The sequence below is a fragment of the Typopeltis vanoorti genome, chromosome 21, assembly GCF_054136105.1.
Source record: "Typopeltis vanoorti isolate ZY-2024b chromosome 21, IOZ_Tvanoo_1.0, whole genome shotgun sequence".
In the NCBI taxonomy this organism is placed as follows: domain Eukaryota; kingdom Metazoa; phylum Arthropoda; class Arachnida; order Uropygi; family Thelyphonidae; genus Typopeltis; species Typopeltis vanoorti.
The window spans coordinates 32,288,617-32,314,381 of record NC_143569.1 but is presented as its reverse complement, the minus strand read 5'-3'; the positions used below and the strand labels follow the sequence as shown (position 1 = coordinate 32,314,381).

Genomic DNA, 25,765 nt, shown 5'->3' with positions numbered 1-25,765 from the left:
AGGGTGGTGCAGTATAATAGAAATTTTCCCTGACTACGAAGTAGGAATCAGAACCAGTATTGAAACAAAGGGGATCGGCATTGTCCAGTAGTAAACCCTTTGTCTTCAAAATCCATGTGCACCATTCTTAAGAGTGAATAACAGCCTTGAGTGAATCTTAAGATGGATAGAAAGATAGAGTATATTATTTAGATGAAACTAAGCTAGATAGATTTAAGAAAAGAATTAAGTAAGAAATATTCAAAGAAATAAGTAAAAGTAATTAAAGTGAATAACATAAATAAAGAAAAATAAAATAAACATATAATTAACAATGGCATATAGAATTAACAATATCAACACAAACAATATTAGGATTAGATGGAATTTCAAGGGATATGTTAAGGAATGTTCGGGTGAATCGGTAATACCTTTTTTTTTAACCTGGTTGTTTATTTTGAATCTTAATACAAGTATAGAGTGGTAGTTAAGGCTCTAGAAAAGTTTATAAGAATTTGAATTCGATAAGGAATGGACGTACAGTATATTCTCTGTGAAAGAGCAGTATATTCTCTGTGGAGGATGGATCTTGGTAATTTGCTTTCCTTTTTATATTAAAGTTATGGCTGCATTGGGTAAGAGAAATGAATTTTTTTTTCATTTTTTGTTTATGTGAATTCTACTCTCATTAATTTAGTGGTTAACAAAATCTTAGTGGGAGGAGAAGTTGGAGAGTGCAGAGTTTAGTGGATATGTAGAAAAGAAGTGATATAATAGAGATGTTTAAGTTAGTAATGGAATCTTGCAGAATTAAAACAGAAGGCTTATTCATAGAGTAGAGAGTAAGAAGATAATAAGAGGCCTTACCTGAAAGTTGTATAAATGGTGAAGAAGGGAACGAGGAGTTCATTTTTTACATGGAGAATTGCAGGTGAGTGGAATGTATTGTGAATGCTAGGAACATAGAGGCTGAGTTGAATTACAGCAAAAAAACTAAGGCTATCAGACTGGTTTGTTTTTCTGGGATAAAAACCCACTTAGAAGTGTGCATAAATTTAAGGTTTAATGTCATAGATATAAATTGCTAGATATTTAAGGTCCCCCCCCCCCACACACACACAGACACATTGAGTCTCGTTAACTCCTTGAAGATTTGTTATTAATAATAGTAATAATAATAATTTATCATGTACATTTGGTTTTCAGAATCTTCTATAGAAATATTCTATGCTTTGAATTTTGTTGTGTAGGTACTATGGACATCATTATATTTAAGATGGGTATGTGATCCACTTCCTCAGAAACGAGCGTGGCAGACTATTGCTGAAATTAGAACACGAGATAAAGAACTTCGTGCACAAGCTGTGAAGCTACGAAGGTAATAATCACTGATTTTTGAAGCGACTGGTCTCTTCTTTAGTTATGCCAAATTACTATCCTGATATTGAATTTATCTTACATTATTTTGCATTCCTTCTGTCTACTGAATTGTTACTCTTTGTAGTATTTTACAACATATGAAAAGTAACATACTTTGTGGCTAAATTGGACAAAATAACTGTGAATGCTATGCACAGTTATCCTAGGTATTAAATTTCATTACTTGTTCCTTTTTTGGTAGAAAGACATATACATTGACTATTCATAAGTATTATTTTTGAGGAAATTGAACTGAATATTAATTATAACTCTAATTAATACTTCCAATATTTTGGCAAAGTCAATTTACCGTCATCAGGGAACACAAAACAATGACATATGCCTTCAGGCATTAGCACTAGGTAAATGAGGCTGAAGAAATGAAAGCAAAGTTGAGCCTACTCCTAAATGTAGGAGTGTAGGCTTAAACATGGTAAAAGTAAGATTTGAAGCAAATTTGGTGGCACCTCCTAGTGGGCTCAGTGTGGGTGGTCTTGACCATTTGGCTGAAGATCTGAGGATAGTTTCAGGAATACCTTCTCATATTTGTATTTGCTGCAATTGAGTAAATGACTTTATTCCAGTGTATCCAAGTGGTAGGTGTTCAAAGCATGATCAGCAGTTTCAGAATAGCTGTAATGGTGGAACTGCATGTAATCTCATGTGTTCAGGAATTCTGGTGTTGACTGTTTGTAACTGTTAAGAGTTTTGGTGGCATTGAAGGTTGCCATTGCCTCACTGGGATATAGCAAGGAGATCTGAGTTCAGGTTCCTGATCATGGTAGATCTTGAGGATTCTAATGCTTGAGCACTACAAAGTTTGTTGAATGAAAAGGAGGAATGGAGTCTGCTGTTGTCAGCAAAGCTATGGATAGATTAGAATTCTGTGAGAGCAGGTCATTTATATACAAGAAGAAGAAGCGAGTGGGTGAAAGAACAGAACTCCAGGATTCTCCTGAATTGGTGGGGAAGTCTGAGGAGAGTAAACCATCCACCATGACATGTAGGGAATGACTAGTGAAAAGTTGGCAATCCAGTTGCAGAGTGAAAAAGGCAGACCATAGGATGGCAGTTTGGTAAGTAGGCCCCCTGTGCCAAACCTGATCAAATGCCTTTGAAATATCGAGGGCAACCACATGAGTTTCTCCAGATTTCTCCATGGCCTGAGTCCATAGGTGGGTGGTGAAAGCAAGATCAGTTCTAGATTGCGAGTGGAAGAATCCATACTTCTGGTCACTGATTAGTTGATATGTCTCTGGGTGGCTCAGGAGTTGGTTGTTGATGACCTTCTTCATAAGTTTGGAGAGAACAGAAGTAGGAGCAGTTGGATGGCAGTTTGTTCATTGACTTATCACCTTTCTTTCGGATGGACTTGATGTGGACCTGTTTCCATGTTGTAGGGTAGATGCCAATTGAATAGGATAGATTGAAGAGGCGATACAGGATAGGTGTTAGTTGTGGGGCAACAATTTTTTAACATAATAGGTGGGATACCATCAAGACCAGATGCTTTTTTTGTGTTCAGGTTATTTGGTCTGAGCAGGTGTTTGCATCAGAAGAACTGAAGCAGTAGTCGGACCATGGGAAGGAGGAATAGAAGTCATGAAGGTCATTCCAGTTGCCACCATTGTAGTGCCAAAGGACATGAGACTGGGAACTGGTGAGCATAGGTTGTTCTGCAACAAAAGAGACTTGTATGTGGTTGCAGTCTGAGTTTCCAAGAGGAGAACCGACAACCATAGTATACGTGGAAGGGAGCTTGTTAGGAAGAGGTCAAGTGTATTGGAAAATTGGAAGGTTGGCTGGTATTCCGGTAGGAAGATTGATGATGTGAAATAGGTCATTGCTAATGTCCAACACCTCATGATCCCTGCCTGCTTGATTAGTGAAACTGGAAAATACCAATATGAGTTGCAGACATTGAAGTCCCCAAGAAGGATGACCTCACTGATGGGGTATTTAGACTGCAGAAAGTCTAGCTTTAGAGAGATAAAGTTGAAGACGTCAGAGTGGTTGACAGAGTTTGGAGGGAGCATATGAAAAGGGTAGGTTGATTTGGTAGAGAAATTTTGAGCCAAAGCAGATCAAACAGTGGGAATTTAAGGATTTGCAGTCTCTAGCATGTTATTTTGGTTCTCAGGAATGCACGAGTGCCACCCTTGTGACAGAAAGAAGTGTTTGATGAGTTTGGACAGTTGAGGTGTACAGTGGTTGTTGAGGTTGCCAGTTGGGATTCTGAAAGAAATAATAGTTCTGATTTTAGATGACTGTAAGTAATGGTGTACATCATTTATATTGCTGTCTAGGGCACAGATGTTGGTGAAGTGGATGTGGAAACTTTTTTTTTTTTGGTAAAAATTAGTGTTGGTGTGATGCTTGGTTAACCTAGCCATGCTTAGTGAAAACTTGACATGCCGGTCCCAATCCTGGATAAATGGGAAGGGTTGAGTGCAGGGCTAGCAACCCAGTCTCAGAAAAAAATCTTTGCTATGCAAACTGAAACCTTCCAAAATGTGATATGGATGAAGGAAATAGAACATGAACTGCCATGAACACGAGGCACCTCTGTGAAAGCCCTTCTGGGGAAGCAGAGGTGCGGAAAAAAGTGACAGACACCTTACCAAAATTCAAGCTTAGACTGGGATGTTGAAATGTTAGAACCATGTTCAAAACTGGGAAGACATACCAAGTCTCGAGAGTTCTAGAAAAATACAGACTAGAAATAATGGGATTAAGCGAAACGAGATGGATAGGAACTGAAAAAATCATATTAAACTCTGGTCACTACTTAATCTACTCTGGGAACCAAATTATGAATGACCACACAAAGGGAGTTGCACTAATGATGACAAAGAAAGCTCATGGTGCACTAATGGAGTGCAACCCAATATCCGAAAGAATATAAATGCTAGATTTAAAGCCGGCAAGCAGAACATCACAATAATTGCTATATATGCACCAAAAAATGATGCGATCCAGGAAGAAAAGGATAATTTTTATAACATGCTACAGAGAAGTATAGAAACAACAAATAAAAAAGATATGCAGCTTATAATTGGAGACTTTAATGCTAAGGTTGGAAATGATAATACTAATAAAGAAACTGTTATGGGAAAGTATGCAGAAGGAGAAATAAATGAAAATGGAGAGTTACTTATAGACTTTTGTATGTTCAATCAGCTTGTAATAGGGGGGAGTCTCTTCCAACATAAAAAAATACACAAGTGGATATGGATAGCACCAGATAGAAAGACAAAGAACCAAATAGACCATGTACTCATATCAAGGAATTGGAGGAAATCACTCCTGGATGTCAGAGTTAAAAGAGGAGCCAAGGCATATTCAGATCACTCTCTCCTAACAGCTACCATGAAAGTAAAAATATTATTATCATTATTATTATTATTGTTCCGGGAAACTCCAAGGAGTCGACAGACTCATCGAGGGAGGCCCTAACATTATGTCTGGAACAACTATTCAACATTCACACAGTATCTATCATATCTTGCCTTGAACTCATTCACGGTCGTAGCACCCACAACAGACTCTGGAAGCTTATTCCACTCATTCACCACTCTCCAAGTAAAAAACCTAGCTCTAACACCCTTGTCAACCACGCTCTTGCCCAGCTTCCATGCATGGCCCCTAGTCCTCCCACCACCAGTCATATTTTCAAAAATATCTTCTGGATCAGTCTTATAAAAACCCTTCAGTAATTTGAATGTCTCAATCATATCACCCCTCCTTCGCCTATCGTCCAATTTCTGCAACCCACAAATCCTCAACCTATTCTCATAAGGTTCATTCCACAGTCCTGCTATCATCTTGGTCACTCGTCTCTCTACCCTCTCCACTTCCTCCCCATATTTAAAAATAAACAAACAGTGCACAATAGGAAGAGGTTTAGAATTGAAAAACTCAAAAACAAAGAGATCATAAATAAATTTATAACAACTCTACAGGATAAATGGGATAAACTCGAAAAAAGAGAAAGAGATAACATAGAGGGAAAATGGACTAAGATTAAAGACATACTAATAAGCACATCAGAAAAGATATTGGGATTTTGAACTAATACAGACAAGGAATGGATATCAGAAAACACCAAATTAAAAATAGAGGAGAGAGAGAGAATAAAAGAGAAACTGTTACAGATTGGCAAAAATGTTGAACAAGAACAAGCAGAAAGATATAGAGCAATTAACAAAGAAATAAAAAGAAGTGCAAGAAATGGTAAAAGAAAATACATAGAGAATCTAGCACAAGAGGCAGAGGATGCTGCATATATAAATGATACTAGAAAGTTGTATAATATTACAAGGAAATTAAATGGAAAAAGAAACAAATGGATAGTTCCTATATACAATAAAGAAGTAAAACTATTATTAAATGAAAAAGAACAGATAAATAGATGGGTGGAATTCTTCTCAGAGAAATTTCAAGAAATGACTGATGGTGACCAGAGCCTAGAATTAAATGAACAAAATGCATCATTAGATATACATTTGAACGAAATTACAAAAGCAATAACTCAGATCAAAACAGGTAAAGCACCAGGAGCAGACAACATACCAAGTGATATACTAAAAGCAAATCCAAAACTTATAGCAGAGATATTATATCCCTTACTAAATTAGATATGGCAGAAAGAAGAGTGGCCTAAGGAATGGAATACTGGATTACTGGTTAAATTACCCAAAAAAGGGAACCTATCTGAATGCAAAAATTGGAGAGGTATAACATTGCTGAGTGTTATAAGTAAAATACCAGCATGGATAATACTAAAAAGAATCAAAATAGAAATAGAAAAACAACTAAGACCAGAACAGGCAGGATTTAGAGCCAATAGATCATGCACCGACCACATTGCTACTTTTGCCACATAGAACAATCATTGGATGGGAGGCAAGCTTATATTTAAATTTTATCGATTTTGAACAAGCTTTCAACAGTATAAATAGATCTTCCCTGTGGAAATTACTTAGAAATTATGGATTCCCAGAAAAAATAATAAGAATAATTTAAAAAATGTATGAAGATTTTGAAATTAAAGTAATGCATGGAAATACCCTCTCAGAACCATTTAAAACAAAGACAGGAATAAGGCAAGGTTGTATCCTCTCCCCTACTATGTTTTTAATTGTCGTAGACTGGGTGATGAGAAAAGTATCTCATGGAAGTACAGGATTACAATGGTTACTTCAAAACCAACTCCACGATCTAGATTTTGCAGATGATGTCTGCTTACTTTCACAGAAGCATCAACATATAGAACAAAAAACAACAACACTTGTAGAAACAGCCAAAAAAGTTGGTCTTAGGATAAATAAAAATAAAACAATGTTGATGAAAATAAATGCAAAACAAAATAAACAAATAACAATAGAAGAAATACTGCTTAAAGAAGTAGAACAATTCATATACCTTGGTTCAATAGTATCAATAAAAGGAGGAACCACTGAAGATATAAATAGAAGGAAACAGCTGGCTTATTCAAATTACTTATTCAACTTTCAACCAACTTAGAAATATTTGGAAAAACAACAATTTGTTTATAAAAACTAAAATGAGAATATTTAACTCAAATGTAAAGGCAATACTAATGTATGAATCAGAAACCTGGATGTTAAACAAAAAGATAGTTAACAGTGCCCAGGTCTTCCTAAACAAGTGTTTAAGAATGATACTGGGAATATATTGGCCAAAACAAATATCAGACAAAGAATTATGGCAGAGAACAAACCAGAAACCCATGTTGCAACAGATACGTGAAAGAAAATGGAGATGGTTGGGGCATGTGTTGAGGAAAGAAGATAAAATAATACTAAAACAGGCTCTAGATTGGAACTCACAGGGTAAAAGAAGATGAGGAAGGCCAAGAGAAACATGGAAAAGAACAATACTGAAAGAAATAACAAATATTAATAAAAACTGGAACCAAATAAAAGCAGAAGCAAAAAACAGAGTCCGGTGGAAAATGGTGGTGGAAGACCTATGATCCCAGGTGGAGTGAAGAGGATTAAGTAAGTAAAGTAAGTGATGCTTGGTTGGATTTTTTGGGTTGTATTTTTAATGTTTTTTATGGGATTTTTGAACTATTTTTATGGAAGAATTTTTGAGATCTGCAACTACACCATACATGGTTTAGTTTCCCCTGCAGCCACAGTATTTGGTCTCCCTCCAGTCACAAACTGGCAAAATACATGGTTGCAGGATTTTTCACTGTCTGATTGGAAGCCTTCAGGTTCTTTACTACCTAGTTCGGTCCCATGTACTAACCAGCGGCAGGCCTGCAAAACCATTTGACTGCTGTACCCTCAAATGGGGGGATAGTCCAGGCCCCTACAGTGAGATTGGTATGTCATTGAGGGTTTCACTCTCACTGCCTGTGGGGGGGGACACAGAAACTGGAACCCTTGCTCTAGTGACAAAACATGGCTGCTGCCACTTCAGGTCTCTAGTGGTCTAGTTGGCATTTCCTCTAACTAGGGAAGATATACATTTGAGGTGGTTATGCTCACCAGAGTCCCATTTGTGGAAACAGGCTATACTGCTGGAAGGTGGGGATGACTTGACTGCGAGAGGTTATATATATTGTGCATCGACAGCCCTTCAGTAGCCCATCTGCTAATCTACAGTACATTTTTGTACTGTGAGTGGGCTAAGGATTGTTTTTTTTTATCCATTTTATATTTTTTTGTATTTTTTAATTTATTTTTATATAATCCAAAAACCCTGCTCCAGAGACCAAACATGGAACTCTTTCACGCCACTTCATGCCTCCAGTATGCAGGAAGTGGTCTCACACCAGGCAATGAAATTCCTCTCCTACCTAATCATGCTTTGGACACCTACCACAGGATGTGCTGGAATAAGGCTATTCCTGGAATTCAACTCAGCCGTGAGAAATTTTTCCTTTTTCTACTTCGGTCTCCTCATGTCTGAAGACTCATGACCTTGTTAACAATGTTCCTCCATCTTCTTCTTTCTGTTGTGGCAGCTGAAGCTTTCTCCATTGACATACCCGATATTTTTGAGATTTGATCCAGCCATCTTAACCATGGACGCCTCTTTTTCTGTTTCCTTCTACCTCGCCCTGTATCATCATCTCCAGATTATCATTCTTCCTTTAAGATATGTGGCCACAGGATTAAAGTATTCTCTTATCGACAATATCATTTAGCTATTTTTTAATGTTCAGTTGTGAAATGATGCTGCCATTAGTTTTTTTTTTCCATCCATGAAATCTTTAGCATCCTTCTCCAACACCACATCTCAAAGGAGGTGAGTCTTTCTTTATCTATTTTATTTAGTGTCCATGAATCCGAACCATATAGAACAATTGGAAATACAAGGCTGTTGACCAGCAAGTTTTGGTGACCAAGGAGATCTTCTGTAGTTGTGTCATTGCCTCTCTCCGCATAGGAATTCTTCTTTTAATTTCAGATCTGTAGCCTTTTTTATTTTTTATTAGTGCTCTCAGATCTACTGTTCAACTTTTTCAGATCAATTTTGCATTGAGAGTTCTCTTTTTTCCTATCACCATATGTTTGGTCTTAGCACTGTTGATTTTTAGCCCACATTTATGCTCTCCCATTCAACTCTCATTATGAGTGAATTTAGTTTTTCCATGCTAGTGACTATTAGTACTGTGTCATCAGCAAATCTGAGATTGTTTATTTTTCTTCTTCCAATTGAAATTCTACCCTTCCAACCATCTAGAGCTTTGCTCATTATATGCTCTCCATAGATGTTAAATAGATCAGGGGGAAAGGATGCAGCCTTGTCTCACTCCCTTTCTACTTAAAAACATTCTGACATATTTTTTTCGATTTTCGCTACTGCTGTGTTCTTCTTGTAAAGTTGTTTTATTAAGTGCTCCAAGTGTTCTGGAATTTCCACTTTTCTTAAGATTTTCCATAGAGTATCCCAGCTAACACAATCAAAAGCCTTTGTATAATCCACAACGCACAAATACATAGAGATGCTGAATTCGTGAATTTGATCTGCCAGTCCTGGCAAGTCAGGACTGGCAGACCACGCTTTGGAGACTCCTTCACACAGGATTACATGGAAGAAAACTTATGTGCTACTAATGTGAACACTAATGTGCTATTTTGAAGTCATTACCGATTCAAAAGATATTTTTTGAGTCAGCCATGGCTATGAAGAATTCTCCTAACCTGAACAAGTATGATTACATTAATTTGCCAAAAATTTGGGAGACTGTTATCTCAAGAGCTATTCCCACATATCTATAATACTTTTTTTATAACATTAGAGGGTGCCACATTAGGATTTTAGATCTTTTGTCGGTTACAACTGGTATTGTTTCACTTACTTACTGCCACATGTGCGTATTGTCATGTGCTCTGAAGATGCTGATTTGAAATTCAGCAAAATATGGGTATCCCTTGATTAAAGCGATTAATTAATCCCTCGATGTTGGCACATATATCAAAATCGCGTTCATCAAATATAATAATCAATGATAAAAATTACAATTCATCCATGATTGATTACTGTATTAATAATTCGTTTTATATGGTACTCTTTTAGGAAAGATAAAAAATGAATGCAAAAGTAAATGTTTAATAAATTCTTGTTACGGCAATTTTTTATTACAAAAAATTATCAACAGTCGTTTGAACAGTTTTAGTTTTTTCTTTTCAGCATAAATTCTACAATAACAAGCAAAATGACTCTCTAGACCTCGGCAAACAAGCATTCTTCGCTTAACACTGGATCCATATCCGTATCCATTACTTTCTGCTTAAGTGATTCTAAACTGCGAAATAGTCCATCTAGTTCTTTGATTATAGCAATGATGTCGTATTTGGTGGAAAAAATAAAACTTTCATATTTTTACACAGACCTTTAAGAGAATTTGGATGACCAGGTGCGTTATCTAAAAGCAAAAAAGCTTTGAAAGCTAAGTTATTTCTCTTGCAATAAGCTTCAACTGCCGGACAAAAATAAGACTTAAACTAATCTTCGAATAGGCTTTGGGTAACCCAAGCCTTCTGATTCACACACCAAATTACAGGTGAAGAGTTCTTGTTACATCCTTTTAAAGCCCTTGGGTTCTGAGTTCGATAGACAAGCAGTGGCTTCATTCATTTAAAATCTCCATCAGTATTCCCTGCAAGCATAACAGTTATGCGATCTTTTGATACTTTATAGCCAGGCTGCGCTGCTTTTTTTTTTTATATAAAAGTTCTAGATGGTATTTTTTTCCAATAGAGGCCAGTTTCATCTACATTGAAAATTTGACAGTAATCATAATAATTTTCTTTGATAATTTTCTCAGCAGGAAATGTAGATGCAGGAAATAGCTCAGCAGGAAATGTAGATGCAGCATCTTCATCGGCACTTGCAGCTTCACCTGTTATTTTCACATTCTTTAGTCTAGTCCTAGATTTAAAATTTTCAAGCCAGCCTTTGCTAGCTGTGAATTTTGAATTGTCTTCTTTATATTTAGTCTCTTTAAGTCTTGAAAAGAGACATAGAGCTTTGACTGTGATATTATAGGCACTAATTGGAATTCTCTTTTGATTGCAGTCTTCCAGCCAAATAATCAACAGATCTTCCATTTCAACCATTCTAGCACTTTGGTTATGTGTGCATTCCATACTTGCAGGTGTAGATGCAACTTTATCTTGCTCACAATACTCGTCAGCTTTGTATAAAATAGTCCATATTATAGACTATAATTAAATCTTTTAATTATATCAAGTTTTGTATCTAAGGTAATTACTTTTCTCCTCTTTTTTTCACTTAATGAACTGGTTGTGGGATTGCTCTTATTCTTCAACATGATCAATGGGCTGCAAAATTTATGAAGAACGTAATTTGTAAATACAGCAGAACAACTGGAGCTTGTAATACACCCACTCTTAATGCTGGCAGCAAAGTAACTGGCTGGCTCTCAGACTCTGGGAGTGTGGCTATGTGGGAGGAATGACATCATCATGCTCACGACTTTCTTCTTTCTCCTCGAGGCTTGCATGTTTTTGTGGTAAATTTAAAGGCTCCTTAATTAAAACTCGTGCTGCATATATCAAGGGATAGTCGCAATTTATTTCACTGCATTAATCAAATCCCGTGCTAAGTAAGGAATACCTGTATAAGCAAGTTAATAAACATCTATTTTATAAAATAGTTCATTTGGTGTTGTTAATACTGTTAGAAATAAATTATGAATAAAAAGAAAGATCTACAAAATGGTAGTGAGACCTGGCAGATGATCGAGAGATGGAAGAAGAGAATAGACATAGCTGAAATGAGAACGCTGAGACTTGCAAGTGGTGTAACAAGATTGGACAAGATCAAAAACTCACTGATCAGGGGGGAACAATGAAGATAATCCAATTATCTGAGAAGATTAGAGAATCAAGGCTGAAGTAGTTTGATCATGTTATGTGGTGAAGCAAAAGCTATGTGGGAAGGAAAGTTCTGGAGATGAAGCCACCAGCCAAAAGAAGTAAGGGGAGACCTAAACAATGATGGCTCGAGAGGGGAACTCTGAGACCTTGGACTAGAGGAGAAATGCGGATATTAATATGTAACTAATCCATTCCCATATTAATAGTGAAATTTCCTACATATAAATGTATTTAGCTTTAGAATGACACTACTGTTTAAACTTCAGACAGTGCAGTATGTGTCCTGGCATCTTTTTAAGAAAGTAAGCCTATTGAGTTGTCGCTGCAATTTTGATGTTCACATATCTAATTTGATGCACTTTATATGGGATTTCATCTCCACGTAGAATCTGTGATGTAATAAAAGGCTTAGGTGTTAGTGATTATTCAGGGATGCTTCATGGTATAAAAAAAACACCAGAAGAAAAAAAAAATTATTAGGTTGCTAATTTTTCTGATTTCTAAGTAGCATCTTCAGGCTACAGATTAGAACTGTTTGTAAAACACAAAGCACTCAACTGAGTAGTTGCAGAAACAGTTCAAATTGTAACCAAAAAGGAACTAATGTCTTTATTATTATTATTGCTACCTCAAGACCTCATGGAGTCAAAGACTCATCTCGGAGGTCCTTTTATCACACACACAGCTCATCATACTGTGCCTTGAACACGTTCAAACTCCTTACAGACACCACACTCTCAGGCAAGGCATTCCAATCATTTACAACTCTGCATGAAAAAAAACCTGTCCCCTCACTCCCCTACTCACATCCTCTTTATACAGTTTCCAGGGAGGACCTCTGGTTCTCCCCTGATCTCCCACTATTTTCTGTAGAACTTCTCCAGTATTGATCCTATAACAACCCCTTACCAACTTGGGTCTCTATCATATCTCCCCTCTTCCTCCTGTCCACAAGACTCTGCAAATTACATCTTCTCAATCTTTCCTCATACTCGACATTCCAGAGGTCAGAAACTACCTTAGTCAATCGCCTTTGGACCCTTTCCAACATCTCTTCATCCTTCAGAAAACCAGGTGACCAAACCTGGGCACAATAGTCGATGTGTGGCCTAATCAAAGCCTTATACAACGGAACAGGAATCTCCCTACTTCTACACGTCAGTGTCCTCCACATCATTCCCAGAAGCCTCTGTGTTGTCTTCACAATTTTGGCTATGTGTCCCCTAAATTTCAGATCCTTATCCACTATCACCCCCAGATCTCTTATTTCTTCCATCTCCAACAATATATCCTCACCAAGCATAAATTCTGCATCCCATGTTTATCATGATATCTCCTGGAGACTGGATAATATGCAATTAATTTATTATTATTATTATTATTAAGAGAGACCTCCAGGGAGTTAGAGACCACATACTACACACACCAGCTATCATACTTATTCTTGAATTCATTCACACTGCTTTCACTCACAACCCAAAGGTAATCCATTCCAACCACACGCCACCGTCTGAGAGAAAAATCTAGCCCTCACACCCTTCTTGGTGGCCTTCATTCTCAGCTTCCAAGGATGCCCTCTCATCCTTTCCCCACCCTCCATAAATTGAAATCCTGTATGACCCTTTCAGAAGTTTGTAAGTCTCAATCAACCTCTTTCTCCTGTTTGCTAGTGTCTGCAGTCTACAAATTCTCAATCTGTCTTCATAATCAGTATTCCACAATCCTGATATCATTTTTAACTCTCTCCTTTGTACTCTCTCCAATATATCAGAATCACAACGAAAACCAGGAGACCAGACCTATGCACAGTAGTCCAAGTGAGGTCTTATCAAAGCCTTGCAAAGAGGCAAAATAACATCCTTATCTTTACATGTGAACGTTCGTTTCAGCATTGCAATTATCTTTTGAGTTGTATTTGCAATCTTTGCCACATGGCTCCTGAACTTCAACTTCCTATCTATTAACACTCCAAGATCCCTATCCTCATCAGTTTCTTCTAGCCTAATCCCACCGATATAATATGACATTGGATATCTAATCATGCTGAAGTGAATGACTTTACATTTACTGATATCCATTTTCCACTGCCCACAATTCCAGCCTATTCAAATCATTCTGCAAAGACTGCATATCAGCAGCATTCCTGATTACCCTACCTATCTTTGCATCATCAGCAAATAACTGTATGTCGCTTGTCAAATCCTTCCCAATATCATTAATGTACAGATTGAATAACAGTGGACCAAGCACTGATACTTGTGGTACACCACTTGTTGCCTTAAACCTTTCAGACTCAGATCCCCCGTATACCACTTTTTGATATCTGTCAATCAGCCATCCTCTTATCCATGCTAATATTCTATAACCCAAACCCATTTTTCTCCAATTTATGCAACAGTCTTCCATGCTGTATTCCGTCAAAAGCCTTAGCGAAATCTAAAAGTATCATGGTGTATCCATTCCCCTTGTCTAGTTCAGTGGTATCATTGTTATAGAATGTGAACAAATTGCTAAAACATGACCTTTCCTTAATAAACCCATGTTGTTCATTGCAAAGTAGAGATTCACTGTCAACCCTTTTCTGAATGCGAGTTCTAACCAATTTTTCCAAAATCTTCACCACCACCACCACTCCTGAGATATAAATTGGTCGATAGTTGGATACATCAGCTTTTGCACCGCCCTTATGCAATGGAATTACCATATATTCCTTCCATTCCTGCGGAATCTTTCCTGTTCTGAGACTCGTATTAAACATCCTGGTCAAAGGAATGGCCAGGTCAGCTGAACATCTTTTAGCACACATGCTGATATTCCATCAGTCCCTATTGCTGAATTCTTATTCAATTTGTACAACAGCTCTAAAACCTTAGCCTCACACATCTGCATTTTTTCATCTAGTGAAGAGGTAACACTGAGCTCAATGTTGCGTTCACCAGGTTGATAGCTTTTAACGAAATGGGCACTCATTAACTGAACAACCTCTTCTGCATCTGTAACCCTCACACCATCTGGATTTAGAAGAGTTATTCTTTCATATTCATTCTTTCTTTTACTTGCAGCATATCAATGGAATTCTTATGGGTTGTCTTTAGCATGCAGAGCTAGTTTCTTTTCATACTCAGACTTTGCTTTCCATACAACAGTTGTGACTATTCTCCTTATGCAAACAGTATTCCTTCCACATTGTCCTTTTCTTACGAATCTCTTGCTTAATAAGATTACACATCCATTTGACTCCTACTCTATTCTTCAAACTCTCGGGACACATTCTGATATCGCATCATTTAATCATCATCAAATTCCTGCCATGTACCCACAAGGGGTGTACAGGATACGATAGTACTATATGAAAAATTTACATCATTACTAACTTCCTATCTACAATTTTCCTCCAAATCAGTCTGTTACTTGTCAAGACTCCAACATTATCAGATCTTATATTTCTATCGCCTATGGCACTTTGTACCATATCAATCCACCTATATCTTGGTCTTCCTCTGGGTCGTTTTCCTGCCAACTTGGCAGAGAACACTTGTTTTGCTTATCTTTCCTCTCCCATTCTGTTTAAGTGACCATACCACCTGAGATTAGCTCTGCTAACATATTCCGGATGCTGACAATGTCAAGTTCTTTCCTAATATCCTCTTTTTTAATATGATATTGCCATTGATGCCATCTGTTCACACCTCTAATCTTTCTCATATCTGTGGTCTCTAGTTTTTGGTCAAGTGTTTTACTTCTGATCTATATATATATCTCTGAGATATATATCTCAGATCCATAAGTTAAAACTGGTTTGAACACTGTCTTGTATACAGCTAATTTAGTGTTCTGACTAATTTCTCTCTTATTTCATATGAATTTATTCAATTGACTTCCTACCATACCAGCTTTGTTGATTCTGTTGTCCATTTCCATATTTAATTTACCATCTTCATTAAAAATCGTGCCTAATTAGCTGAAATGTTTTACTTGTTCCACAGGTTCTCAGTTCATAACACAGTTGACATTTTCAACAATTCTACCTATTTTCATTGTCTTTGTCTTTTTAATGCTGATCTTCATACCAAATTATTACAACAGTTATTCAATTTAATCAGGGAATTTTGCAGACTTGTAGCGGATTTATTTAGAAGTATAACATCGTCTGCATAAAGCAAAGAGCTGATATTAACATCTCCAATTTTGGTATCATGTTTAATACCACTTTCCTTGATAATGTGATCCATGTAGATAATGAATAACAGAGGGGATAATGTACATCCTTGTCTGACACCAGATTTGACATTAAACCATCTTCCTGTATTCTAACAGCTGACTTACAACTCAAATAAAGACCAAGTATTGCTTGATATAATGCCCCATTGACACCATATAACTGTAGTGTTCATGTTAGAGGTTTAATGTAATATTAAGATCACTGAGAAAGGACCAAAACTAACTTCAACACCTCGCCTCCGCCACAGAGACACCCCCAGGACCACAACCCCCCCCCTCCCCTCAACAACACACACACACAAACATAACACAAAATGAAACCAAAGTCCGATCTAGGCGGTGCGCCCTCCACGGGTACCCGAAGGTGGCCCGGGATGCAAAGAGGGACCTCTGACAACTAAAGCCTCCCAAACCCTGGTAGGGTTTGGGAGGCTTTATTTTTGGGAGAGTTCCTTCTGTCACATGCTGCTTGAAGAAGTTGTCCTGCAACAGCTCAGTAAATGTATTTTCATTCTTCTCATGAGATTTTACTGCTACCCAATCAATATTTAGATAATTAAAGTCTCCCATTATGATTACTCTTTTCATGCTCATCTTTTCTATTTGGTGATTCATTTCTTCATCACTAGCAACTAATCCACCAGGTCTGTAACAACACCCCACTATGTAATTTGTCTTGTTAGATTCCACCTCACACCAGATGGCTTCAAACTCACTGGCACATGAAATATTGTTAGTAGTACTACTGGATTTAAGTCATCCGATATCATTAGCAGCACGCCCCTTTCTCTCCTATCCTCTCTATCCTTCCTAAAAATACTGTACCCATGTTACTCAATACCAGTTAGTAGGTCTGATTCTGATAGCCAGGTCTCACTAATACCTACAATCTGAGGTCACAACATATTAACTAAGGCAACAAACTCTACCCCTTTGTTTCTGATACTCCTAGCATTTGTGCACAGACATAATAATCTACCTGAATGTTTTTTTGTATCCTCTTGTTTGCAGTCTGCCTGACACAGTTGGACAACTTGCAGATCTCTATTCTTTTCTAATGTCTTACACATATAGACATCTTTGCACACATATGATAGGTCCAAACCGGACGAACGCAAACCTGAAATCGTTCTTGCCTCGTCAACATTTCTATGACAAAGCCCATTTTCTTCATTAACACAGTTATATAACATTATCTCTCTTACACTCACATTCACACATTCCTCCCTTTATAATTTAGTTTCCCTGATACCAGATGCATTCAGGTGTAGGCCATTCCTCTTATACAAATCCAATCTTCCCTCAAACTCACTCCACACATCCAAAAACTCGCATCTATTCCTTGGATGTGAGTTTATGGATACAACTACATAGCCCATGTATTGAATCGTTTTCCATCATAGCCCTTCTTTTTAATTAATTTTTATCATGGAGAGGTAAAATACTAACGATTTCCACTTTCTCACTCTTCACTCTCGCCTCTTCCAACGACCCTTTCACATTCTCTCTCATACTGAACTTATCGCCAGTTAAATCGTTCATACCTACTACAACTACGATTTTGTTTACTTTTCTTTTCTGTTTTTGAATTACTTGCATTATATTTTTAATTTTTGCTCCAGGAAAACTCGATGTTATAACTCGCTCATCTATAGCATGTTTAATTATAGAGTCGCCATACCAAATAACTTCTTTCTTTTTACTAACAACGTCACTTACCTGTTTCCTTGCTTTGTTGCTTCTTATTTTCCTGTTCATTTTTCTTTTTCTCCCTATGCTCATTTAAACATCTCTCAACTTTTTGCAATTCCCATGTTGTCTCTCTGATGATCTGTTTCAACTTTGCTATTTTGGCGGTTAATTCATTTTCGTTAACCACCTCCTCCATTTGCATAATAAGCTCTTGTTCTTGCTTGCGGTGCTTTTTTTAGCATTATCTTTCTTGCCCTTTTTTGGCACCATTTTAAATGTATACTAAATATTGAAATATCTTAATAAAAATATATGATAAAATACTAAATACACTATAAAGCGCTAGAATCTACACTAGTATACTAATTTTAATAATTTTAATACTAATTTTAATAAACAAAACACTAATTTTCTAAGGGAAAACACAGTAAAAACAGACAAAAATCACCAACTTCACAGGAGCACTAAATTCGCCAACCAACCACTATGTATCCTCGAGCCTATTTGCCACTTGATTGTGTTTAGTGTAAATAATTTAACTAGATGTGGTCTTAGAATGACTATCTGAGATCTTTGGCCAATTAATGCAGCCATACTTATTGAGTATGGCTTGAGTATTTCATAGCTGATGTTGATATCGAGTATGGCTTGAGCATTTCAAAGCTGATGTTGATTCTAAAAATAGTCTCTCAAGCCTGTAGCACACTCTATGCAGTAGTAATGGTTTTTTTTTTTTAATCCTCTGTGATGGAGTGTGTGTGTGTGTGTGTGTGTGTGTGTGTGTGTGTGTGTGTGTGTGTGTGTGTGTGTGTGCACAAATGCATAAACATGCTGAACAAAGCAATGCACAATGAGAAACATTACATTTAAAAAAATGTCAGTCTCTTCTATAACTACATAGTGGTTGTCACCTTTGTTAGTCTTTGCTATTTGTTTACTACTTTTTGTATTTACACCTGAAGAAATCCTCTATAATTAGGATGAGACATTGTGTTTTTAATTAAAATAATTGTAACCATTTTATTCCAGTTTTCTGCCTTATAAACTCTTAGTTATGTATAAATAATTATTCCATACTCAAGAGGCAAAAGAATCTGTAGTACTTCAGTGCTATGTGTGGGGGTGCTGGTGAGCATTGAGAAAGAAGAAGAAATCTATTGACATTTTTCTTGAAAAGTTAGAGGTTATAGTTGTTGGAAAGCATTTCAAGAGAAGACTGTTCTGGAGGATAGAGGCAGGTTTTTTTGAGGTTGAGGAAGCTATTGATGTGATTTGTTTTTTTTTTCCAGTTGAGGCCAAAATGCCAGTCTGAGAAGAGATCTGAGACTGTTTGGTGATTTGTTTATTACTGAAGGTAAGGGAAGGTGAACTAAGATCTCTTTTTTGTGAGAGAAAAAGGCCAGCTGTGTTTTGGTGGCATTTGAAGGTAACCAGGTTGTCCTCACTCCATTGAAAGATGGTATAGATATTAGTGCTTAGGGCATTAGTTAAAGATGATCTTGAAACTTGGAATGTTCTGAGCACTGTATGGTTTGTTAAATTAATAGGATAAGTGGAGTTTTCTATCATCAGCAGAGTTGTATATAGGATTACTGGTGTTTGAGACTAGGTTGTTTATGTATAGGAGAAAGAGTGTAAGTGATAGAAAACTGATCTTAGGCCCTCCTGCATTGGTGGAAAGCTTGAAGAAAGGATGCCATCTACCATGACATGCAGTGAACAGCCAGAAAAAAAAAGCTGGCTACCCAATTGCAGAGGGTGAGAGGTAGACTGAAGGAAAGCAGTTTGCTTAGCAGACTTCGATGCGAAACACAATTGAAAGCCTGAAAATGTTGACAATGACAGCATGTTTCTCCAAACCCTTCCATGTCACATGTCCAGTGGTGGGTAATGTAGTCTAAGAGATCAGCTGTATATCTAGGTTGGCAGAATCCATATTGGTGGTTGCTGATTGGACTGGTGGACCTTTAGATAGTGGAGAAGTTAACGGTTGATAACTTTCTACATTATTTCGAAGAGGATGGTGAGTCAGCAACAATTTGATAATAGACTTTTATCCCTCTTTTTTTTTTTAGAATAGGATAGTAACTGCTTGGTTTTATGCATTGGGATAAGTACCAGCTAAGTGGAGAAGATTGCAGAGACGATGAAGTATAAGTGTTAGCTCTTCATCACAACATTTGAGTACAATTGTAGACATGACATTGGGACCAGAAAACTTTTTTAAATATTCTTCTGATAAAATATATCCCTTTTGTTAGATATATGTGTCCATTGTTTCCTATGAACTCTAATAATATGTTCCCTCTTTCTCTCATGCAGCTGTAACTGTGAACTTGAGTACTAAACACATGCTGCATGATGTATGTTACCTTTAATGTAGTTCTTTTACTGTTTTTTTTTTATTTTATTCTCTTAGATCTTATAACAACCAACAACAACATAGTTCTTTTTAATGTAGTTAATAATTTTAAAATAGTTTTTTAATGTAGTTCTTTTGATGTTCATTATTATATTATCTTAGATTTTATAATGACTAATAAAATATTAGACACAATAAGCATTTTGACACATGTTTAACCAGTATTAATTTTTACAGGTATGCATAATTTTTTTTTCTAATTACTATTTTCTTCCTTATAGACAGTTGGATGAACTAGAAAGAGAGGCAATGAATGCTGGATTGCTAACTCCCCCACCAGATGAAATTTCCTGTGATAACAGCTAAATGTTAGCAAGTGGCCCAGTTCTGTCCTGCAGTGTTAGTCCTATCATGCTCTTTATTTTCCTGTAAATTGGTTGTTTGCATGTTATTGAATTAATAAAAGCATAAATAAATCTGTATCAAGTTGTCAAAATTTGTTTTAGATCTCTATTCTCATCTTCTTAAAATATAAAAAATATGTTTAGCAAAAGCCAGTTTCATATAGCCTTTATTTCTGTAACTCTTGTCATTTCATATTGTTAGATTAATACAATGGCAAATATAAGGTGCTAAGAATTTATTAACAATATTAAGAGCATAGCAAGTTTGGGAAAGTTGTGAGTTATAGTCAGCCTTCCCCCCTCTCTCTCACTCTCTCTCCTCATTCAGTTACTGACAAGGTGACTGAATGGGGAGCGAGGAGCAAAACAAAATATTAAGGTCTTTATTATCTATAAAATCCTTAATATTATATTATTATTTAGTTTTTGTCAAAGTAAGAAATGAATTTTCAGAATTACTGACTTAAATGTTGAATTTCTTTCTAAATAACTTTTCATGGGGGGGGGGAGACATAAAATATACATATATATAGCTATCTTGGGTATTTGCTTTGCTTGGGTATCTTTATACTTTATTGCTGTTTTCAATATTTCATCTCTAGTCAGGTTATTATTACCACAGTATTATTATTATTTTATTATTTGGAAAAGTACATGCAGATAAACCTATTTGGCTTGGTTAAATTATATCTCATTGTAAATTTGTAGATTTTAAATATATTTGTTTTTATGATGTTGTCCATTTGACATACATTGTATATTAACATGCTGTTCAAAAAATTAGATATTACACACAATTACAGTTTTTCATCTGGGTTATAATGTGTAATAGAGTGGGTGAATCTTATCTAGAAAATTCTGAAATCTTACAAAAAAAAAAATATATATATATATATATCATTATTATTATTATTCCATTGGTGGCAAAATTTTTTCAGAAACATAATTTATATTTTCTGTGATGTTTACAATTCATAGAAAGTAATGAAAAAATCTAAATATTATGAATGAAGATTTGTTTGCTGATAATAATGTATCCTTTGAGATATATATTTATTTGCATTTTCTTGGATTGTAATTTAAGATACACTATTACATTGCTTGCAGTTTCCAATAGGCAGCAGAAACATTGGAAACTGCAAGCAATGTAGTTTGTTTGCAGTTTCCAATTTTCTGACACCTCTTGCTTAAAACTCTTAAAGAATTGAACCTCAGAATTCAACAAGATGGATTATTTTAAGAGTTTTAAGCAAGAGGTGTCAGAAAAGTTACCACAGAGATAACTGTATATATATATAATTATGTTATACTTTTGTGTAGTAGCATGGATGTAAAAATTTTTGTTCATATCATTAAGTGATTTTTTTTTAACACCCACAAAAGTTTGTAAACTTGTAGCACATTAATGCCATGAGTAGACTAAGTTTTTTTATATTTATTTGTTTGTGTATGTGTAGATATACACTGTTTGGAAAGAAACCAACAGCTACCATAGTGTGAGGAACAAACAGTAATGGCACCAACCTTAATGAGATGTAAGACCTCCTTTCACTGTGATGACTGCAGCAATCCTATGAGGCATATTTTCCACAAGCATACAATAGTGATCAATGGGAATTTTGGACCATTCTTCCTGTAGGCATGTTACGAGGCTCTGGACTATTGTGGGCCACACAACTGACCTCGCCCAACTCCAGTTCATACCGCAAATGTTCAATAGGGTTGAGATCAGTCGAGTGTGGTGATGTTCATGTCCACGAATCACTTAGTTACAGCAGCAGCAACCTTATATAGTTCATTGTCTTGCTGAAAAAGACAAGGGTCATTTCCATAGAAATGGTACAAAGTAGGAAGCATTGTCAAGAATGTTCAGATACTTCTCAGAGTTCAGTGTCCGTGGCACCACAAACAGAGATCGAGGCCAAATCAGGAAAAATAGGACCATATCATCACACCGCCCTCTAAATTTCATAGTCGGGATTATGCACTCTGGTAAGAGATGTTTACTGGGCATCCACTACACCCACACCCATTCATCTGCTCAGTAGAGGGTGTAGCATGATTTTTTGTTCCATAACGCATCTTTCAAAGCTTCCACATCCTGCTGTACATTCTCTTTGCACCACTGAAAATGGCACTTCGTGTTGGTTTGGGTAATGTCAGGCATATTGTGGTCCTGCCATGGAAACCAATGTTGTGAGCCTTGGTTCTGAATGTTTTTGTGCAGATTTATGTTCTAGTCGATGCCCAGGACTCCGCATTCAACATGTTGCTGATGAATGGCAGTTTTTACGTATTATCCTTCGTAGCACCGTACGGTCATGTTTAGTCAATGTGGTGAGTTGTCCACTGCGGGTAGCACTTGCAGTTCACTCCCTGTGCTTCCATCTCGGTCTAGTTGTTAACCTGGGATGGCCTATTTGTAGAACATATAAGCCTGCAACATGGCATCCTATCACAATGCCTCTTTCAAACACTGTTAATTCCCTTCTTACACTCATTTTACTGACACAGTTGCTCTGACTTGGGAGCATCATATTCCTGCAATTTATACCATCTACAAGCACGTGAATCATTACATAGCACAATACACCTTGCCCGTGGGGGTGTCTGTTGACTTTTTTCCAAGCAGCGTGTATAAAATTTTTTATACATATTCTAGAAATCCTGCTCTAGAGACCAAACGTACTTTTTCAAGCCACTTCTGGCCTCCAATAAGTGGAACAGTGGTCTCACACCAGACATCAAAATTCATCTCTCACCTAAATGCATTCCCAAACGTCCATGGCAGGATTTAAACTTACAGCAGGAAGCGATTGTGCTATCCACATTGCCAGCCAGACTGGCAAAGTAAACTTAAGGAAGGTTCTGAATGTTGATCACTATATATATCTCAGTGTTTTAAGAGTAAGGGAAACAAGATGCTTTTGTTTTTTTAAAGTAAAACTGATGCAGAATTTAACACTTTATCAAACCAGCATACAAAATGGTCACTAGTATCAAAAAATAAATAAATAAACAACCACAGTTTACCTTCTGTGTCATCATGTTCCAATTTATATAGTAGAACTGTGAGTAGTGTGAGTATTTTTTTACTGCGATATTACATCTATAATGAACCTGATGTACATTTTATACACTCTTTATGTTCTCCACTTACCTTTGTTTTCATGATTATGGGATCTGACAATTTCTGTTCAAGACTGATTGGAGACAAAGAGCTAACTAAAAAAAATTTTTTTTTTCAATATTTTTAATAACTTTTAATTTAACCTGAGATGAGAGCATCTCAGATATTAGAAACTACATAAGACCATTGTTATATTTAAGTACCTTAAATTCAGCCGAGGAAGAGTGAAAATATATTTGTCTCCACTGCATAAAAAGTCTGGAATCTTCATATGCCATTTCCACTTTTATTGTAAAGAAATGCAGTGATATTGTAATATGGAAATTAAATCATTCCTGATAATTTTTTTTGTTTGTGTCTCAATCTTATGTATGTCAAATAAAAAAAAAATCTACAGAATAGGTTTCCCAAAATGTACATGGACATAAATATTTTTAGCAGTATAATTATATCTATGGATGTATTGTTTTTATCACTTGTGCAATTTCCAGTTTTAGTAGATGATTATTACATTGATAAATTTACATACTGTTCAAGTACTCCTTTCTTTTCTTTTTCAAAAATGAAAAATGAATACTGTTCAAGTAATTTATTATGCTTAGTTTATATGTATATTGTTGAAATCATGTATAAGACAGTAAATTTTATTTTGAAATAAAAAGTTGAAGGAAAATTACTATGGATTTAATTATCTTTTTATTACATACTAATAAATAATAACAAGCATACTAATAGAAAGCTCAAAACATTTGTAGAAATATAGTAACTCTTGTTATGTTTATACAAATGATTTTAGGCTTTCTATCAGCATGTTTGTTATTGGTGCAGAAGAAATATCACATATTTGTTCTACATGTCAATGAAATTAAACTGAAACCAAAAAATTTTGTTAATCCCTGGGATCACATGAATATGTTGCATGCAGAAAATTGTAAGTGAATATTCATTAAAATTACTACTAAATAGTTGTATTTAAAAAAATTAAATTAAATTAAAAAATAAAAATAAAATAGCTTTTTTGAAGTGCTGAAGTTATTTTTATTTCAAGTATACATTTAAAAGCAGGAATTGTTATAGTCGTTTTTAATATTTCAAACATTCTGACCTCCATCATCAAATTCCTGACATATGCTCTTGGGGGGGGGGGGGGAGACAGGATCTTATGATGGTACTACATGAAAAGTTACACCAATATAATCCTTCCTATCAACAGTTTTTCTTCAGATTAGCCTGTTATCTGTCAACATTCCAGTATTATCAGATCGATATTGATTCTTGTCACGACGGAAGGAATCTTTATATGGACTCTTTCAATTGAAGGTGAGTTAGCCGATCTCATACAGAGATAGCAGGGTTTTTTCTCCCAAAAATTCGGGTTTTTCATCCCACATACAGGCAAATTGGCCCTTCAGAACACACGCAATTTACAGACAAAAAATACTGGTGGTGGTGGGCAGTGGATGTAGATGATTGGTAGTAGAGGTTCGGTGTAGTAGTGGAAACAGTTGTACAGTAGGTGTCCTCCCTCGATGAGTCTTCAGACTCCTTGGAAGTGTCACGAATAATAAAAAAATAAAATTATAATAATAAAAGTCACTTTAGCTGAGCACTGATTATTATAATAAATTTAGTTTAATCCTTTATCCAAGTGTGAGCAAACAAAGTTTGCGCCTGAAAATATCTTCAGGACTGAGGTAAGGTAGTACAACACCGGGAAACTCGCAGCAAAGGTGGATCATGCTCTCAACTCCTTGTCTCAGTATCCCCCATAATGCACAGCACATCTCCTTACGGACATGTATACTGCTATGCATTAAGGGGCCCACTACCCATACCAGTTTCAACCTTTATTGAGGTCCAGAGTGGAGATACTAATGCAGAAGCAATGGGAGAGGTCATCCTTACCTATAGGAGTTGCCAAAAGATGTGCCACCTTATTATTAAATTACTCTGGATTTAGAGAAAGATGTTGAAAGTTTATTTTTCACTTGGTTAGACTATAATAAATTTAGTTTAATCCTTTATCCAAGTGTGAGCAAACAAAGTTTGTGTCTGAAAATATCTTCAGGAATGAGGTAAGGTAGTACAACACCAGGCAACTCGCAGCAAAGGTGGATCAAGCTCTCAACTCCTTGTCTCAGTATCTCCCATAATGCACAGCGCATCTCCTTGC

General features: G+C 36.2%; 1 protein-coding gene across 7 annotated transcripts in view; it reads left to right on the top strand.

The window, feature by feature from the left end:
* LOC150094718 (myotubularin-related protein 9) overlaps positions 1-24,268 on the top strand; it is a 282,350-nt gene extending 258,082 nt beyond the window's left edge. For all 7 annotated transcript variants that reach the window (XM_090410951.1, XM_090410948.1, XM_090410952.1 and 4 more), the window contains 2 exons: positions 1,230-1,357; positions 20,340-24,268. In XM_090410951.1, coding sequence (XP_090267077.1) covers positions 1,230-1,357; positions 20,340-20,424 — 213 coding nt within the window. In that variant the 3' untranslated portion in view covers positions 20,425-24,268. The remainder of the gene's footprint in view (positions 1-1,229; positions 1,358-20,339) is intronic.
* The last annotated feature ends 1,497 nt before the right edge of the window (positions 24,269-25,765 follow it).